Here is a 21815-nt window from a genome sequence, read left to right on the forward strand (position 1 = left end):
ATTAATACTATATATATATATATATATATATATATATATATATATATATATATATATATATATATATATATATATATATATATATATATATATATATATATATATATATATATATATATATATATATATATATATATATATATATATATATATATATATATATATATATATATATATATATATATATATATATATATATATATATATATATATATATATATATATATATATATATATATATATACATATATATATATATATATATATATTTATACTATAAATAAAACTTAATATATGGTACATATTGAATGATGTTTTATCCACCGTGTAGGCAGGTTGATAACTCTAGTGATTAGTCTAGAAACTTTCAATATACATAATAACTGAGCCTTTAAGCGACACTAGGTGACCTTGTCGTCCAGACGCTTATTAACTTAATATTTCAATACTATGTACTTTACTCTTGTGTATAGCAACATGACAGTTCTACTGCCGGATTTAGGTACGAGTAACAAAAACTAGACCGACAGGAAATGCAATAATGATTGTCTGGATTGACATGTGGACATATTAAATTCATATTTTCGATCGAACTCCATATGGTAATTAGAAAACTGCTGCATAACGTGTAAACTCGCCCCCTCCCTTCTGCAGCGCCTAAACTTTTCGTCAGTTGAGGATGTGGACATAATCTTTTTCCCTCAACATGTTGCACTTTCGAAGCGCAGCAACAAAAGTCATTACCATCCCACCGAGGAAGAACCATCTCCTCCTTCCGGAAACTCCGCGACAAGAGTACGAAGATGACACTGTCGAGGGTGAATAGGTAGTCCATATACATGGGACAACAAATGTTTCTAACGTTATGTACCAACTCGTGCCTGATGCCCAACAACCATCGACATGGATTAACCAGCTCATCTAAATGTCTCGAACCTTCAAGTACTTGGGAGTGTACAATATATAAAATGTCAACCTTCAAAAAGAACTGGGAGTGCATTAATAGTTTAAAGGCTGTCTAGATATCGGAAGAGATTTGATTTCAGGTTAGGCCATGTACTTCGCATGCCTCCCGATAGTCGCTTTCAAACTTGACTCTTTTACAGGATGTCAGGTTCTTGCTGCCCGGGACGTCCACTGCTGACAATTCATCGGCAGTTATCGTCTGAACTACGGACGCGGACTTGACTTGACTGAGGGACCAAAAGAGAGCTGACAGTGAAAAAAAGGTACCAATATATTTAGAATATTAAGAAATTTAACATAAAAATGTGAAAAAAATAAGACAACATAATAACATACGTGTACCTACCATTATTATAAAATCCACAAATATTTTATCCATATCTATCAGCGGTTCCCAACCAAGAGTAAGCACTTTGTCATTTTAGAGGTCATAAATAATTTTATAATAAAATCAATAAGACCTTTATTTTAAAGAGAAAAAAATGTGTTTTTATTATTTACAAAATAACTTCAATTTCATACAATTTCTGTAAGCCTAAGCGGCTCATTATTAAAAATATGTATCAAGTTGTGGTAGAGTGGGTTCGAACCCAGAAACTCTGACTCAAGAGTCCACGACACTAACCACGGGACCACAACCCGACACGAAGATGAGAATATTATCTTGATGTTAGCTTGGCTAATACAAAGTAATGTTAAAAGACAGACGTTTATTGATTCGGCACATTAATATAATCTTTGATGAATGAATCCTGCAATGAATATTTATGAATCCTGCATACTGCCAGTGAGCACAAAGTACGTATGCACTAGACACTATGGCTCTGACAAAGAGAAATACAGAAAAGCTCAAGTGCACACAGCGATCCATGGAAAGATCCATGCTTGGTTTTAGCCTGAAGATAATATTTAAAAAGGATCGCGTGGGGAAACTCACATGGCAGTGGGCAGAACTTATTGCAAGACAGAACCCCACAAGATGGACCCCAATAATTCTAAGATGGAGACCTTGGGAGAACAAAAGAGGTGTCGGAAGATGCCAAAAGAGATGGTCTGACGACATTGTCGCTGTGGGGGGTAAAAACTGGCTGCAAGCAGCAACCAACTGCAGGAAATGGAAAGGAAAGGAAGTGGTCTATATCCAGCAGGGGAGGTCAGAGGGCTCATAAAGAAGAAGAAGAATATGATGTTGAAAATTTATCAATATTTATGCATGTTTGTAATATTTTTTTCTTATACTTTTTATGAAAATTTGTTCAAAAATATGTTCTGCTAAAGAAACATTAATACTACTATTTAAAAACAAAAAATGTATGTAAATGTTGATATATGTATTATAAGTCATATCATGAAATCATCAACTCGATGAAAATAATAAAATGATTTTGTAAGAAAATTAAGAATATTTTTAAAATGAAAATTTAGTATTTCGAATTCTAAAAATTACATTTGTATATTAATTAGTAAATAAGTAAGTAAATGTTATTTGATGAGTCGTTTCCGCTAATTTACTATCTCGTATGCAGTAATGCATTTCGGCACGTTACATTATTTAAATTAGAGTTGGCTGCACAGTAATAAGTCCTTACAACAAGTAATGCTCAAAGCCAAAGTGAAAGGGATAATATTACTATAGGAACAAAGTTGGTCAGTATAAAACAAGTCGAATTCGGCTCGGCGGACTGATAATAGTTCTCGCGTCCAGCATGATTGGGTTAATAATACTGGTTAGCTTATTTCTCTACCTCAAACTAAATACCATATGCTTCCTTTTCTGAAACAATGCGATACGTAATCTTACGGTGGGTCTTTACCTTGGAACTCGAGACAATCTTTGTGCAGTTCGAACGACATCTACCCTATAATTGTATAAGTTCTACGGTGTTCATTTTGTGTTATGTGCTTCTTTTTTTAACGAGTGATTAATTTTAACTGAAGTTCTTGTCATAATTGCGTTAATAACATTATTTTTTTATAAACACATCATGTGAATTTGTTGTGTGTGATTTAAGGGCAGTTAGATGTTATGTGTCAATAAACTTCAAAATAAATGTGTTCTTGAGAATAAAACCAGTGAAAAAAGAAAATAAATAAATATTTAATTGTGTTTTTTGTTGCAAAACTGAAATTCAACCCCCTAATCAAATATACACATATTTTATTTTATTGAAAAAACCAGCTAAAAAATTATTCCTTTTCGAAAGGCAAAAATATACAAATTATTAAAATAGCTTCAGCTACCACATTTCTTTTTTATTTGCAAATTTTAGTTACATTTTTTTTGTTTTACGGTAATCAGCACACATGTTTAGCTAGTGATTCCCGCCAATTAACCAATGTTGGCTTACTAACCTGATCAATTTGTTACCACATAAGAGACTTCAACGTTTTTCACTCTGGAAGAGTGTTTTTGCCAACTAAATACAATAATGAAAGGCAATATTTGTAGTTTACGAAATGAATTCATAACCCTTGGCTATTATATATTTTTATATCACTTTTCAGGGGCTTGCGAGCATTTCCCTTCTCGCTTCTGGACAGGAATATGCTCAGGAGAGGTCCTCCAGAGGATTCAGTTATGACGATGAAGAAGCTTATGAGAAGCCCACCGCAGCACCAGTAACCCCTGTACCAATTTTGAAGCAAATCAATACGTAAGTTTATAATCGCTTTTATTCTAAACTACGTTTCAATATCATAACATGACCTGATTTTTGCATAATATGTGGTATTTTAACAATAAAATAGGGTTGATCATCATTTTGATAACTTAAAAAAAAATCTTCATTATATAATTGCTTAATTAAGAATACAATATTTCGTATTCTAAAAAAAGGTTAAACGGTGTTATCTTTCAAATTAAGGAAACTCTGTTATCTATGTTTTTATATAAAATAACATTTTTAAGCATTTGCAGTACTTAAAATATTTTTTATGTCGATAGCAATATTTTAATTTTAATTACAATAATTATATAATATGCAATACGTATCTTCAAGTAACGCATATGTGTGTGTGTGTGTGTGTGTGTAAAAGTTTTTAAAATATCTGAAATATATTTGAAAAGAAAAAAAACTCTGAGTTGAGTTAATAGCAAATTGTTAGAGCAATTGTATAGTTCCTTATTTTTAAATATTGTTTGGTTGTGATTTTTTCTACCATATCCTATCGGTAAATTCAAATTGACATAGTATTAATGCTGTTTTAAAGTTTTCAATTTCGAGTGATATGAAACATGTGACATTTAAGGAGAATACGAGATTGTCTTGTTTGATTTATATTGCTAAACTAGTTAATCAAATGTTGAATTAATAATAAAATAAAAAAAGTGAGCAAAACTTGTTTATTTTTAGGAATCTGCTATGTATTGTGTGACTCCTACTTCAGTGTGTTCCTATATATTTATTTTCTTATGTGATATATATTTTCTTAATCTATGTGGCCTCGGATATTGACTTGGACATTCAGAACAGCTTTCATCTTACATTACTATGTCGAAATATCCTTTGTAATGCCAACAACTGCTATTAGCAAGTGGAATTGTTAATGTATATTTTTAGAACATATTTAATTGTTATAATCACTCTTGTTTTGACCTTCCTCGTTTTCCATGAATGAATTATAACTATCTTTTACATTTTTATTTAAAAAAATAAGTATGATCCATATGAAACTATATATATATATATATATATATATATATATATATATATATATATATATATATATATATATATATATATATATATATATATATATATATATATATATAAATACATAAATAACAACGTATTCAGTTTTTTTATGACAAAAAAAATCTAATATTAATTTATACTCGTATGACGTTGTTTCATTTAACATATTGAAAAGAGTTATTCTCCTTGTAACCCTGAAACAACTGTCCCTACAAAAATTAAATGTATAGATTTCTGTGATATTCTTCTACACTGAGAGTAAAACTTTTTTATCCTAGCTTTCTTTTTAACACATCCTTCAAGCTCTGACCCCATGTTCCGAATATTATTATGGTGAAAACAATATTATTTTCACTTTGACACAAATAATATTTTCTTTTGCATTATTAATAATATTTGCAATTTTGAATACGTAGTGTTAATGACGTGGTGCTACTTTAAAATAGAAATAACATTTTGACGGAGTGAGGAATGATATCTGCGGTCTCAGAATCGAGGTCGGCAATATTAGGTGCCACGAAAAGGCAATACTGAAATCGAAAATACGATATTTTTTTACAGAGAAATTAAATCGGAAATAACGTAAAGGAATTAATCACCATATATTCGTTGAAAGGAAATATTAGATATCGTTCACTCCTTTCAAGAACGTAATAAATCAAAATACTTGATTTTTCAGGTGAACGTTTTTAATGTTTAAAAATATAATACAATGTCTTAAAAATCAAGCCACTTATTGAACTTTTTATTGTGCAGCAGATCTTTTTAGATAAAACCTGAAGGTTTTTTTCTCCATTTGAAAAATATTTAGTTTATTGAAAAAAAAATTAAACAATACCTTTTCTTCAAAATGCAAAAACAACACATTCTGCCCTGTAGCTGGTAAATATTAAGTTTAAAATATGCCTCTTTTGCTGGGATATATAACATTTTCTGGGCATTCCAAAAACATGCATAGCTGAAAATTGACGGTTTTTGATTTATGACGTTCTTGAAAGGAGTGAGCGTTATTTGAAAACGTTAGGTCATTCAATAGTATGTATTGTTTAATGAAATAACAGCGATCACAAAATGCGTGGAAATTAATAAAATATCAGAAAATACAAAATTAAATTTGTAGATGATGAAAACTGTATGACATTATTTTTAGACGTAATGACGATGGATCTTACACGTATGGATTTGAAGCTGCCGATGGCTCCTTCAAGATCGAGACGAAGGAAGCTTCTGGAGAAGTAAGGGGAAAGTACGGATACACCGACGCCACTGGAAAGGTAGCACATGTTTTAAATTTGGTTTGAAATACCATTTGAATATTTTTGTTAACAACATTTAGAGTGTGTCCAAATATGTAGGTACTTGCTCACAAAACTGGCTTTTCCATTTAGGAGTTCTTTTTTACTTTTTTTGACTTGTCAACATAATAGATGAAGCAGAATATGTAAGTCTAGGTATTTACATTTTTGTTAACCTTTAAATTTTCTATACCAAAATAATAATATACATAATTTAGCTACGCATCTCTCGGTAGTTATCTCTCTAAACCTCATCGATATTAATGAAAAACTCATACTTTTTTACAAACTTAATATTTGTTTAATTTTTAAATTAAAGTCAACTAAATCCATCAGCTTTAATACAAAACATCCAACACTTCACTTTCAAAAAAAATGTCTTTTATTTATGTTTATTCTTTAAGTATTTCGTACAGCATGCATAATGTAATAACACATAATTTATTCACTGCTGCTATTTATCCGCCTCCGTAGTGTAGGGGTTAGAGCGTTTAGCTACCTAGCTTGAAGCTTCAGGTTGGATTCCCAAGAGGGGGGTCAAAATATATTTCAGTGATGCCCGTATTTCAATACCTTGCCATCATGTCAGTAACAATTAAGTGTTAGTAGAACAGTACCCTATGTGTTAGGTGCAGATAAGCGTTATAAGAAAAAATATCTCTAAAATGTAGATGATCTTTTACCGAATTATAGATTAGGAAAAACATAGTATATATGAAGTAAAAAACTGAGATAACTGAAAACATTTAAAAAAATTATGATGACGTAAATATCCTGAAACGTTAATTGTTAAGGGAAATTAACAACAATTTATGATTATTTAGTATCTATATGCAGGTGTCTCAAATTGAAATAAAACATTCGTTTTATACTAAAGAAGGAAGTCAGAAGATTAGAAGAGTGGAAGTCTGAGCATTCTAGAGCTAACGACTTGGCATTTTTTAGCTTGTTTAGGTGATTACTTTATACACTTGTAAAACATTCTCCAATATGCCAATTATTATTGTTATTTCAGGTTCTCTCTTCTAAAAATATATCGCTCACTCCTTTCAAGAACGTCATAAATCAAAAAACTTGATTTTTCAGGAAAACGTTTTTAATGTTTAAAAATATAATACAATGTATTATAAATAAATATCAAGCCACTTATTGAACTATTTACTGTACAACGGATATTTTTGGGTTAAACTCGAAGGTTTTTTCTCCATTTGAAAAATATTAAGTTTATTTAAAAAATAATTAAACAATACATTTTCTTAAAAATGCAAAAAACAACACTTTCTGCCCTGTAGCGGGTAAATATTAAGTTAAAAATATGCCTCTTTTGCTGGGATATAGTACATTTTCTGGACATTCCGAAAACATGCACAGCAAAAAATTGACGATTTTTGATTTATGACGTTCTTGAAAGGAGTGAGCGATATGTCAACTAATCCAGAATGATTCTCATCCATATTCATTAGAGTAACCTATATATATATACTTCACAAACTTCTAAACTGGTGACGCCACTATCATCAAACCTTCAAATCTATTAAATGACTACTCGCATATGAAAGTAATCCAAGACTATTGCAAATACACTTCTTCTCCGTCTTAATCCTCATTGCTAAGGGGGTTGTGACCCTTGCAGAAGCAATGACTCTTCTCCAGTTATCCCTTGACTGCGCTGCACGTAGCGCTCCAACCACTGAGGTGCCTGCTGCTGCCTTAATTTGATCGGTCCATCGTGTGGGGGATCTTCCTCTCCCTCTCTTTCCCTCCAGGCTACCGATCACAACTAGTCGTTCCAGGCTATCCTCGTTGCCACGCGCAACGTGTCCAAAGAACTGGAGAATCCGTCGGGTACAGATATTGGCCAGAGACAAGCCATCCAAGCGTAGTTCCTGGCGAATGGACTCATTGGTGCGTCTAGCTGTCCATGGAATTCGGAGCATGCGCCTCCAACACCACATTTCGAAGGCATCAATTTTTCTCCTTTCTGCTGCTTTTATAGTCCATGTTTCAGCAGCATAGAGAAAAATGGAGTGGACCAAGCTCCTGACAAGCTTCATCTTGGTGTTGTTACTCACACCCCGGTCTTTCCAAATTTTGTCTAGCTTAGACATGGCACTTTTGGCGATGGCGATACGACGTCTAATCTCTCCTTCACAAGTTCCTTCATTGCTGATTTGAGATCCAAGGAACTGGAACTCGTTTATTATCTCTAAACCTTCCAGTGAGTTCCCGAGATCACCAAACTTCTTAGATCGATCTATGATCATGATCTTGGTCTTGCTTTGGTTAATCTCTAGTCCCAGTGCCTTGCTCTCAATCTCTACTCGTTTAAGGAGATCTACCATCTCTTTTGGGTCTTTGGCCAGAAGTGTTGTGTCGTCCGCATATCGTATATTGGACAGCTTTACGCCACCAATGGACACTCCTCCATTCCATTCGTAGAGAGCCCTGCGCATGATGTATTCCCCATAGATGTTAAACAGGTCAGGGGAGAGTATGCATCCCTGTCTTACACCTTTCTCAGTGGGGAAGCTTGCAGTGTTTATGCCATTGATTCTTACGATTGCCTTACTTTGGGCATAAAGTCCATGGATGAGTTTTATCAAATGGGATGGGACTCCCATCTCCATGAGTACTTTCCACAGATGTTCCCACTTCACGCAGTCGAAAGCTTTTTTAAAGCATAAAACTGTTGGCGTCAGGAACTCTCGGCTTTTTTCGATCACTTGGCGGATGTTGAGGATCTGCTCTCTTGTTCCTCTTCCTTTCACAAAACCAGCTTGTTCCTTTGGTATTTGCCATCCAATGTAACTGTGTAATCGTGCTTTTAGAACATATAGCATTATCTTGCTGGTGTGAGAGATAAGTGCTATTGTCCTATAGTTTTCACACTTTTTGGATGAGCCTTTTTTGTGAAGAGGAATGAAAACAGATTCAGCCCATTCCTGAGGCCATGTTCCCGTTCTCCATATGAGGTTGCAGAGATCCAGCACTGTTTTTATGCCCTTATCCCCTAGTTCTTTTAGAAGCTCGGCCTGTATGCAGTCATTGCCGGGGGACTTGTTGCATTTTAGTTTTTTCATTGCAAATACACACCTTTCTTCAAATAATGCTACATGAATTTTCAATAGCTGGCAGAATGGTGAATGTTACACAAGTATATAAGGTGGTCCCCTAAGCCAGGGAAAATAATACTTTAATTAAGTTGTGTTTATAACTTTAACTTTACTTTATTCTGTACAAAAACAATTCGCCAAACTTTTATTAGCCAAAGTCTATCTAGCACTACGTTGTCAAGGCGTTATCTATCCATTTTATTAAGCACCATTTTGGTAAACAATACATTTTGAATCGGTTACGTAATTTTAGTGGCAAATTTTCCATAATATTGTTACATTACATGAGTACGGGTACCAAAAATCTCAATTTTATTAATTTATGCAACTCGCAGGTAAAAGTTTTTTAATGAAATCAATAGGTGGCGTACAGATATTTTAAAATTTCAAGTTAGTATACATGTATTTATCAAATCATTTCCATAATTTGTTTTTTGTTGTTTTATATGTATAAACATTTTTAAATTAATGATTTTTGATTTGTGTATAATAATAACTTAAAACATCGTTATGTATCCATAGAAATATTAGGTTCTTTGTGACTGCTAGTATTTATTTGTACATCGTTTCGAATCGAATGTAAAAACGTTATAAAAAATTACATACTGTTCAAAAGGTAGTGTAAAAATAAATTTCTCTTTGATGATATATTTTCTAATCATTGAAACAATTTCCATGAAACATATTTCTTTATGATATAATTTACGTTTATATAATATACATTATTTAATGGAGAAAATGATTTAAAGTATGAAAAAAATTGTTGATTGTTTATTTAATAACTACTGTAAGGATGAAAGTTGAGTATACTAATTTGTTTATTGTGTATTTCAGCTGCATGTCGTTGAATACGGAGCCAACAAGTTCGGGTTCCAACCCTCCGGAGAGGGTATCACTGTTCCTCCTCTAAACTTGGCTGTTGAACCCGAAGAATTTGTGGAACCAGCACCGAGAGTATTCAAGGTAATTAGCTTACTTATTGCAAAGCTTTTCTTTATGTCATCGGTAATATGGAAATAAATGTCTTCTCTGAAAAAAGCAAAAATACAGGAGTGGAAGCTTAATTAATTAACAGATATTAAAATAATATTATTTCAATATAATATATTGACACAAAATTATAATGAACTTCTTAAACAAAACAGGAAGTAATATAAATATATATATATATATATATATATAATATATATATATATATATATATATATATATATATATATATATATATATATATATATATATATATATATATATATATATATATATATATATATATATATATATATATATATATATATATATATATATTTTTTTTTTTTTATATATACATTTATATATATTTATATAAACCTTGTTCTTGAATCACTAGATTTTCACTAGAGACATATATTGGTGAGATGTAAAGAAGCTTTTTATAAAGCAGAAACTCTTATATTAGTATGTGAGGTCCGAATCCTGGATTACAATCACACACATGAGCAACGCCAGAAAATACCATTTTCATTTTTATTATTTAAGCTTATAATTTGACTAGATAATTTATTTACAACATATTGAACAACGGAGTCCTGGTTCCAACTCTAATGTATGGAAGTGAAGCATTGAGATGGCAAACGAAGGTAGACAGAAAGTAGACTGAATGTGCGGCAAAACGATGTATGATAGATATTCGAATGCCGGAACAAGGAAATAATGCAATGCAATAACAAATTAATGAGGCGAATGTAGGTGGAAATAGGAGGCGAGGAAGATCGAAGAAAGCTTGGTATGATCAAGTAGGTCAAATACTTGAAAGTGATCAGGTCAGGAGTCAGAATAATCATCGGGTATGTATGAGGAGATATACGATGTGAAAGAGGCGTTGTTTGCGAGAGAGGATTTTTTTATTTATTTATTTAATAAAGTTACATTTTGAAGTACAACATTATACATTTTCTAAACATTTATACATATGGCAAACTTTTAGTTTTAGATTCGCTGAGCTCTTGTGCTTCGAGAGGGACACTCATGGTTTAATGTTTTACGTAATTATATATATATATATATATATATATATATATATATATATATATATATATATATATATGTTTATATAAATAAATATATATATATATATATATATATATATATATATATATATATATATATATATATATATATATATAAATATATAAAAATATATAAATATAAATATATATATATATATATATATATATATATATATATATATATATATATATATATATATATATATATATATATAAATATATATATTTATATTATTAAAATTCATTTGATGTCCTGAAATGTAAAAATAATCTTAAACTACCGTTATTCAGCAAAGCTTTTCTATTGATAACTTAACTTCGTAAATGAACAGAGCAACGACAAGCTAGATTTTATTCTTTGTTTGTTAGAAAATCTGACGAATCAAATTAAATTATTTATTTAATGTTTTCTAGTAAAATGGAATTAGAGAATTGCGTTTTACTAGAAACAAGTGTTTTAAATGCACAGGAAAAAAAATGAAATCTGAAATTAACTTATCATTAAGTTAAATATTTTAAACAACACATGTAGTTAATATATTTTAAAATCAGATTCTGAATTTGAAAATTATCGTTAAAACGCCAAACCTTTTTTCTTCAATTGACGCATCCTACCTATTTTTTTCAAATAACGTTCCTCTATTGGAGTGGTGAGAATTTGTATTCGCTTGTGCATTCTGAATGAGTTATTCTGTTTCAGCAATCCAACCGCCCCCGCCCCCTGGAGGCTCGCGCGCCCCCGCCGGCACCCGCCCCCGCGCCCCGCCGCGCCCCCGCCCCGCAGCCACCACACATCCAATACATCTCTCCCGCCCCAGTACCAAAGAGGGTAAATAATATATCGACCCCTTCTCGTCAAAATATCGTAAGGATAAGAACATTTTTTTATTGAAGGAAGAGTTTTTTTTATAAAATAATTAAAGTGGTGGTAGACAAATCTCGTACAAATGTACATATGCGTAAATATATTTTTTTAATGTAATAACAAAAAAATATTTACGGCTGATGAAAATGTCTACATTCTTTGATTTAAAATTCTTAGGTAAAGCTATTACAATATTTTTAATTGATTTTCGGTATGTTGTACCTGTATTGTATTGGTTGATCCTACGATATTTCGTATATATATATATATATATATATATATATATATATATATATATATATATATATATATATATATATATATATATATATATATATATATATATATATACATATATATATATATATATATATATATATGTAAATATTCATTCATTACACGTATTTTGCTAAAATGATTTTTATTTATCGTTTAAAGTATCGTGCAGATAAATGTCTTTACTGTCAACTTAAATCTAATTAGGCTTTTTTGAGTATAAGTATATAATTTAGTGATAAAATAACCTTACTTTGGATCCCGGGCAGAGGCCCGTAGAATATGTAGTACTGTTAGGGTAGAATATTATATATAGAACTATAGTTGACATACTTTTGACAGTTTTCCATAGGGAAAACTATAAGATTTTAACTTAATTTCCAATGCAGCAACACCGAATAAAAAGGAAAAGATTTTTTATATAGGTTTTTTTATATTTCCTCTCCAACGAAACACATTATAGGTTTCAAGAAATTTAGCTCCATTTCGTTAATTTGCAGCAACAATTCTTCGCTGGAGCTACACCTGTAGAGACGGAATCCTATGACTACGAGCAACCCGCCCCTGCTCCCGCCAGACCGGTCCAGAACACCCCTCGGCCCGCCCCCCGGCCGCAGCCGCAGCCCCCGCAGTACCAGCCCCAGGCCGCGCCCGCCCCCCAGCCCAGGTACGCCCAGAGCGAGCGCCCGGTCGCCACCTTCCGCCAGTTCAACTTGCCCCAGTACCGGAACCCCGAGCCCGTCCAGTACGAGCCCGCCTCGGAGCCGCCCACCTACTTCAGGCAAGACCCTGTCAGGCCGCAGCCGAGCGCAGATACACCCAGATCCGGGAGATCTCCGACGAAGTCCCCGGTTCTTCCTACGCTCCCAGAGCGCCCGCGCCAGTGCAGAGCTCCAAGAGCCAGCTCGGTGGCGGATTCTTCGACCAGCTCCAGCAGCAGTTCTCTCTCCCCAAGAACTCCGCACAGCCTGTTCACGATGTCTCATTCGGCTTTTATTGAGAGTGGGAGTAGATAAATTTGTAAATTATTAGAATTGTGATTCCTGTTGCATCTAGTGATCGTTCCTTTATGCGTGTATATACTATTGTGGTAATAAAGTAAAATGAAAAAAAATATATGAAACAGTTTTTTTTAACCGTATCAATTGATAAAAATATATAAATCTAAACGGTTTTATTCAATTAGTGATATATGAAAACGGTGAAAATTTTACACAATTAACATATACTTTTAAGCAAATTGAAAAATAATAATATATGTATTTTATTGTTGATATATCATAAGTTGAAAAAAATTGGTTGATCCAGGATTTATGGTTACATAAAAGTGTGTATATGTAGGTATTTGAATAAGCATATATGTGTTTATTTATAAATATATATATATATATATATATATATATATATATATATATATATATATATATATATATATATATATATATAAATATATATATATATATATATATATATATATATATATATATATATATATATATATATATATATATATATATATATATATATATATATATATATATATATATATATATATATATATATATATATATTTATATATATATATATATATATATATATATATATATATTTATATATATATATATATATATATATATATATATATATATATATATATATATATATATATATATATACACACACACACACAAACATATGCATATGATATTCTATAGTGAAAAACCATTTCATATGAACATATTTTTCATGATATGTTAATTAATCTTTCAGGAATAATAATCGAAAAAATCATTTGGCTCGAGATGAGAATATCAATGGTCTAAACTTAATTTTTTACTAACACACTACGAATAAATTATCAGTTTCAATGTCAAAATATTGCGACATATGGAATGAGTGCGTGTGAAATTTAACAAAATAGTTTGCAGCATTTATCGGTTCGATCTACAAGACACCCTTTATGCACAATGAAGAATAAATAATATTAATTACTTTTGTGGAAACCGAAAGTCTCCTTGGGCAGGAACAATGTGCCATAGTTTAGACATAACAGAATGACATTACGAAATCGCTCACAATGGAAGTGCATAAGATGGCGAACTACATTTTTCTCACAAGGTGGGGAATTGGTTCGTTAGCATTGTGTAAGCTAATGAGAACCTCAGAGCTAGGAGACTATCGCGAGGGACATGAACTGGATCTCGGCAAAAAGATAAAAGTGTTCCCACGGATGTGATGATGCATGCAGGGAGATTTTTGCAACGGATTTGACAAAAAGTACTTTCAATTTCCTCGTGTATACTCCATAATAGAGTTGCATGTTATATTTCTCATTAAATCGCAAAAAAACTTTCATTTCACAAAACCAGTTTCTGTGAAATAAAACAAACATATCTGATAAAACAAATTTGAAAAGGAAAAAAAAAACCTAGAAATCACAAAGCGAAGAGAAATTTGTAACAATATAATATGCATGACATATGTATGTATATCTAAAAGAGCATACATACTATATGTCATGTATGCTCTTTTTGACGAGTAAATATACATAAAATCACAAAAACCACATATGAAAGATTGATAATTCTCCTTACCGTCCATTTTTTACAATGGATTGTAAACAATGGATGATAAGGAGAGTGTTTTATTACCATACTACTAAGTTATCTCAATGCTTTTAATAAACAAAATAGATTAATAACTTATTTTTTTTGTATAAATCGCCTGTTACTTTATTCTTTATACCCTTCGAAAGTTAATTGATCACTTATATGTATATATACTAATTATGTATATATATATATATATATATATATATATATATATATATATATATATATATATATACATATATATATATATATATATATATATATATATATATATATATATATATATATATATATATACATATATATATATATATATATATATATATATATATATATATATATATATATATATATATATATATATATATATATATATATATATATATATATATATATACATATATATATAAATATATATATATAATTAGTATATAATCATAAACACTTCCTCTGCGATGGTGGGTCTGGTCAGACCCACCATCGCGGAAAATTATTGATTACGTAATAGGTAATTTGTTTACGTCGTTTTCCTTGAGTGTAATCGTTTTTCAAAAAATTACCTACAAATTGAGATACAAACGAAAATTATTGGACCAGATTCAAATGAGTTATTTAAAAAAAAAGAACAAATAAAATATCAAAAATCATATTGAGTAAGGTCAGTTGATCGCTATCAATGTGTTAGTGTGCCGTCTGCCGTGATTTTGAAATCCCAAAAACAAAAGCATACATTGTCAATCTTTGGCGATTGTTTCCGTTTATTGTTTTTTTTTTTATATTTGTTTTTAACTGATTTATTTGTTTACTTGTATGACGGATTAAATATCATAAATATAGACTATAAGGTAAATCTACATTTAAAAAATATTAATATTACAAAACACAGACCTTCACAATAAACTGTTTTATATTTGAACGATTTCTAGTTTTATTTTTTTTTAAATCTTTTCGATACTTTACCACAATGGCAGGAAAAAAATAATTATCTCATGACGAGATTGAACGACTTTTGGACAGTTCTAAAAGTGAAAGAAAAGTGAAAGAAAAGTGAGAGAATAGCGCAGATGACAGTGATTTAGAATTCAAAAACCTTAGATTCAGAATTTGAAAGTGCAACGGAAAACGTGGTTTTATAAGAAATGTCAGTAAGTGATAAAAACATCGATTTCAACAAGAAAAGTACCGATTGTCCTCTTATTTTTTGGTAACAATTTATTGGTCAATAATAAAATTAAATATCATACCTATTATGTCTAACGAACTTGTATATAAAATTTTTATAATAATTAGTTTTATTTGGTTTCGTACAAAATTGTATTCATAATTTCTAAAACCCGCAAAATGTTTATGTAAGAAATTCCGTATATATTTTTCAATGAAAATTTAAATATTTTCACTGTATTTAAAATGAATTTTAATTGCATTATGGACAAAAATTTATCTTGAAATATTAACTCAAAATCCTAGAATCATTTTGTGGTTTTTGGAGCTAACTGCCACGTTTTATATTTGAAGATAATTACTTAGTTGCATTTTGTTAATAATTCTATCTGTTATGATGTTGACTTAAAATATAGTTATAAAATTAAAAACACAAATTATTTGAATTCAGTAAAAATAAAAATGTTTACAATCACTGCTTCATTGCCAACCATGCTACATGCGCGTGTGACATGCTCCGCGGTAGTAGTGAGTACATAAATTAGTTAGTCTGTGGTAGTGAGCCGCAGCGCGCGGTCGCGTTTGGATGTAAAATTATGCGCTTGGATAATTTAATTTCAAAACTATCAAAAACTTGAAAATTCTCATACAAAACTTATGACACATTATCCTATTGCTATGTAGGCTATTTTGAATAATATATAAAATATAAAAACCCGACGAAAAACGCCTAAAAGGCGATTTCTGTACTGGGTCAGATCAGACCCACCACCGCTGGGCGCGTTTTGTTTGAGGCCATCGCGCTTTAGGTGTTAATATAAAAACATGAATAATATATCATATTCATAGTAAATAAATAAGTAGATATTTATCATAAATTATACAATTTTTATGATTTTCATGATGGATTATTATAAAACCATATTTTCTTTATTATAAAAAATTAATATTTAATTATTCTAGATTTTTAAGCAAATTAACAAATTAAAGATTTTTGTAAAGAAATAACAATAATAAAAATGCAAATTATGTCGTACTTACCTTATAATTTATTCACAGTAATCTACATAGATATTCCACTTTGTACAATGGTAACAATAAAAGCTTTGCAATAAATGCAACACATTTTACATCCTTACATAATCGTCAAGAAATCACATCATTCTTTTATCTCGCTTCGTTTCATCTTTGGTTTGTGTTTCTTCGCCTAGTATTTGGACATTCCGTACTTTCTTCCTGTATTCTGGTACCGGAGTGGTCATCATGCTGTGTGGTTCCGGCATTGCACTAAAGTCGGGATGTATCGCCAACATGAGCATCTTAAGTAACAAAGCTTCTCGTACATCTGGAGGCAAGTACTCGACTTGTTCCTCGTTTTCGTTACCACTGGGACCTTCCTCGAATCGAGGATCATACATTCTAGGCCTGAAGAATCGTCTTCTGGGAACGAATCTCTGACTTTCGTACGGAGTTGAAGTATCATAATTAGCAATTTCATTTCTATAGTTGTCATCTTGCGCTCTATAATCGTTTCTGTTCGGGAATGGTGTTTGCTGATTGGGGAAAGTATTTTGATATTGGATGTAAGGGTTTTGAGGAGCAAAAGCATTGTAAGGTCTTCCTTCGGGAAATTGCTGAGGATACACTGATCGTGCTCTATACAATGCTTTTTGTTGTTGATATTCTTGGTTGAATACTTGTCCTTGCTGTTGATATTGAGAGTTTTCATAAGGCGGACCCGGGTTGTTGATGTCTTCGCGGATATCAATTAATGCTTGCAAACGATTTTGTTTCACGAGAAGGTGATGTAAGAGTATCTTTAGATCTCTAGTGCTAACCGGCGTGGATATTGGCCGAAGTTCATCCAATGGATGTTGAGGCAGTAGTGGTGGTATCCTATGCGGAATGATATTTTCTTCCCGTCGATCATTATAAGCGTTATTATACATTTGATACCTAGTAGGCATATTTCCATTAAATATTGGAATAGCGACAATATTTCGTTTGTTATCTTGGTTGTCATTTGTAGGATTTTCAATATTCTGAATATGTGGCCGAGTAGTCAGTGGTATTATATTAGGCGTTATCGGTGGTTGAATTTGTTGTCTCACGTATTGTTCGTTAGTGTCGACTGGAATGTTAGGATTATATCTGAATAAAACCCTTTGATTTCCGATGGGGATTGGTGCTCCTGGATTATCCCTCAGGAACTCTTGAGTTCTAAATTGAGCCACTGGTACGTTAGAAGGTGCTAAAAATGGACGATCAATAACTCTCTGCTCACCGATTTGCTGTTGTGGATATTGATATATGGGCACAGGATTGGACGTTACGAAATTTTCGTCTTCAATTTTATTTGTGGTGGCTTCTAAAGTTGTCTCTTGCTGATCTTCGTGAACTTGTGGACTATTTGTTACAAGTTTGTCATTTAACTTTTGTCTGGATACGAGAAGAGGATGAATCGGCACGAGTCTCGGTCTCGTTGTCGTAGTAAAAAGTGGTCGCGGTGTTCCGAGAGAAACTGATCCTCCATACACATCAGTAGTATCATCACCAGCAGATTGTTGAAAAGCAAACATTTGCCCGGTTTCATAATTATTAGAGCTGAGTTGTCTCCGAAAAGTGTTTGCCCTGAGCGGTTTACTATCCTTTGACCTTTGATCAGTAACTTTTTCAAATACCAATGATGACCTTAAATTTGTTTCTGTTGTGGTTGAAACGGTATTATTTGATTTTGAGGGTATCTTTACAATTTCTTTGAATATTTTTAAATCGTTTAAAGTCGGCTCGTTGCTCGATTTTACATCCGATATCGTGCGAGGTGTGAATACTGGAAAGGTTTTTATTAATTCTGGTTGATCATTATTGGTCGAATCGCTGGAGTTCATACTGTAAACGTTTCCTGTTACAACTCTGTATGACTCTGTGGTAGTGACAGCTGGATTAATATTTAAAATATTGACAGGTCGTCGTCGTGGAATAGCTTGTATAACAGTTTGTCTCGTCGGGTTGCTACTGGTTTTAGGGTAGACCAAAGTCGGTTGCGGTCGACGAGTTGTCCCTGCAGCCGTTCTGTTGAGTCTGATGGGCGGAACGAGCGGCAAAAGTGGTGACGACTGCGACGCATTACTCGAAGAGTATGAAACCCTTTTGATTTCACCGTTAGGGTCGACGTATCCAAATGTCCCTTTAATATTGCCTTGCACGTCTCTACTTTCTATCTTGAAGGTTCCATCACCCGCTTCGTACCCTACGGTGTAGGATCCATCGTCGTTCAATCGTCTTATCTGCTTCACTATATCTACTTTCTTTGGATCAGCCGTTTCGGAAGCAAATAAATCTTTGGTGGAGTTAGTTTTCGTTTCAATTATCGTCGTGATGTTTGTAGCATTAGCGATGGTTTCTGTAGTCAGCTCTATTCGAGTCTCCTCTGATGCAACTCCCACAAATGGAGTACACATCACAAGGAAAATCAACCATGTTGATTTCTGAAACAAATTAAAAATGTTTTTAATGATTGATTGAAAAATTAAAGAACATGAAATTCCCATAAATAAGAAGCATTTTATGTTCTAAGTTGCCTAAATGAAACTACCAATTATATATTTTATCTTATTTTCGTTTCACTGTTTACATCTTTAACAAAGAAAAGTTTGTCACCTCAAAAGCTCGAAATGAAGATGAACGTTTTACCAAATATATAATTCTGAATTTGAAATTAACTTTCAAATTCATTTGAACATAAAAATTGAAACACTTAGATTAGACCGCTTTGTAAGTTTATTGGTGTAAATGTCACTAGTTTCAATAAGTACGGATGTTTTCATCAACAGGTTAAAGCGTATTTTTTTTATTTCAGTTTTTATTTTTACATGTTATGAGAACATTTGTAGTTCTTAATAAATGTATTACGCAATAAAGTAAGAGTCCCGAAAATTGGATTTAAACTAATATTGATCTCCTTCAATAACGCAAACGAAAAATTGCTGTTTTTTTATGGAATACTGGTCTGTGCATTTTCACCGTATGCTGCGACTGGTTTATATCTAAAATCTTCACTCTTTACAAATGTACTTATGTGTATATGTATATATGTGTATATATGTACCTTCAATTATAATAATTTACACGATTTATAGACCCGTGCAATTTTATAAAACAATATTATATAATGAAGCCCTTGACATTTACCAGTTGCCAAAGGCTAAACTGATAAATATAGTTTCATCGTAGCCAATACACCAAAATAATAAGATATCATATCTACTCCCAGTGATACACAGGGCACCATATTTGATAAACGTAGTGTTTTAATAATGTTTACTTAATTAAATTTAAGGTGACCAGTGCTGGGCTTCTGATTCTTGGGTCTACGAATGGAATGTTTATATATATTAGGTTACTGAAAGAGCTCAGGACGAAAGAATAATATTGTGGAAATGGAAATGAAGGAAGCATTGTAGGTAAGAATAGGAGAAACCCAATAATGACCATGACTCGAATTTATATACTCTTATTCGTACATAGGTAATGTGTACGAGTCCCTTTAAGAATACGTTGATAAATTAAAAGAATAAATATATTTTTTTAGTTGATGGAAATTAATTTAATATTTTATTTGAAATGATTTTTAAAATTGACAATCGATTTAATGAAATTTTTTTAATGAAAATTTTTTTACGTTAAGTGTATTAATGTAAATGAAAATAAAAATAAAATAAAATATCCGCTTATGATTGGTTCTATGCAACCCACCCCATATTTTAATATATATATATATATATATATATATATATATATATATATATATATATATATATATATATATATATATATATATATACACTCCTTTCAAGAACGTCATAAATCACAAAAACTTGATTTTTCAGGAGAACGTTTTTAAAGTTTAAGAATATAATACAATGGATTAAAAATAAATATCAAGCCACTTATTGAACTTTTTACTTTGCAACACAACTTTTTAAGTAAAACCTGAAGGTTTTTTCTCCATTTGAAAAATATCAAGTTTATTTAAAAAAATAATTAAACAATACCTTTTCTTCAAAATCCAAAAACAATACTTCTGCCCTGTAGCGGGTTAATATTAAGTTAAAAATATGCCTCTTTTGCTGGGATATAGTACATTTTCTGGGCATTCCGAAAACATGCACAACTGAAAATTGCCGTTTTTTGATTTATGACGTTCTTGAAAGGAGTGAGCGATATATATATATATATAAATATATATATATATATATATATATATATATATATATATATATATATATATATATATATATATATATATATATATATATATATATATATATATATATATATATATGTATAAATATAAATATATAAATATTTATGTATTTATATATATTTATTTATACATATATATTTATATAAATATTAATATTTATTTCAATGACACTTAAAATGACAGAAGTAAAAATAAATAACTGTATCACTTTTCCAGGACGAAATATTATTTATAAAAACAGAAATAAAAAAATACTTTGCACCAGTTAGATAAAAACATCGTTAAACATCACATCACATAACAGTTTCATAAGCACTTTTGACATTAGAGCGGAACACGATTCGCAATTAGATATAAACAATGGTAACGGCAGATACTAACCTCACTGTGAACACTCATCTTTACCAAGGCCTACATGAAAAGAGATCAAAATGAAAACTGAATGAGAAAATTGGCTCGGGGTCCCTATATAGGCTGGGCCCCCTTCTAGCGCTTCGCCCCGGACCTTCGGCTCCGAC

At 31.2% G+C, this 21815-nt stretch overlaps 2 protein-coding genes across 3 annotated transcripts; one reads left to right on the plus strand and one right to left on the minus strand.

The window, feature by feature from the left end:
- Positions 1-2656: 2656 nt before the first annotated feature.
- LOC148300570 (uncharacterized) lies at positions 2657-13390 on the plus strand. Of its 2 annotated transcripts, none has more exons than XM_088274598.1 (6): positions 2657-2693; positions 3472-3620; positions 5812-5935; positions 9904-10032; positions 11818-11946; positions 12759-13390. In XM_088274598.1, exons 1-6 carry the CDS (start codon positions 2673-2675, stop codon positions 13272-13274), a joined length of 1068 nt encoding a protein of 355 aa, XP_088130724.1. In that variant the 5' UTR covers positions 2657-2672; the 3' UTR covers positions 13275-13390. The 2 variants fall into 2 exon arrangements, with proteins under 2 accessions (XP_088130724.1, XP_088130723.1); XM_088274597.1 differs by having other exon boundaries at positions 11818-11982; positions 12759-13389.
- A 3663-nt stretch (positions 13391-17053) lies between these two features.
- LOC148300571 (uncharacterized) lies at positions 17054-21815 on the minus strand. Its single transcript, XM_088274586.1, has 2 exons — positions 21679-21815; positions 17054-19519 (listed from the first exon to the last, which is right to left on the minus strand). Exons 1-2 carry the CDS (start codon positions 21694-21696, stop codon positions 17186-17188), a joined length of 2352 nt encoding a protein of 783 aa, XP_088130712.1. The 5' UTR covers positions 21697-21815; the 3' UTR covers positions 17054-17185.

The sequence above is a fragment of the Brachycentrus maculatus genome, unplaced genomic scaffold (genome assembly GCF_059751285.1).
Source record: "Brachycentrus maculatus isolate JH-2025_06_01 unplaced genomic scaffold, ASM5975128v1 h1tg000692l, whole genome shotgun sequence".
NCBI classification, from domain to species: domain Eukaryota; kingdom Metazoa; phylum Arthropoda; class Insecta; order Trichoptera; family Brachycentridae; genus Brachycentrus; species Brachycentrus maculatus.

Coding starts and splice junctions, on each gene's coding strand:
- LOC148300570 (XM_088274597.1), top strand. CDS start 2,673: ATGATTGGGTTAATAATACTG. Junction 5,936..9,903: donor ACACCGACGCCACTGGAAAG/GTAGCACATGTT, acceptor TGTGTATTTCAG/CTGCATGTCGTTGAATACGG. Junction 11,983..12,758: donor CCCCTTCTCGTCAAAATATC/GTAAGGATAAGA, acceptor GTTAATTTGCAG/CAACAATTCTTCGCTGGAGC.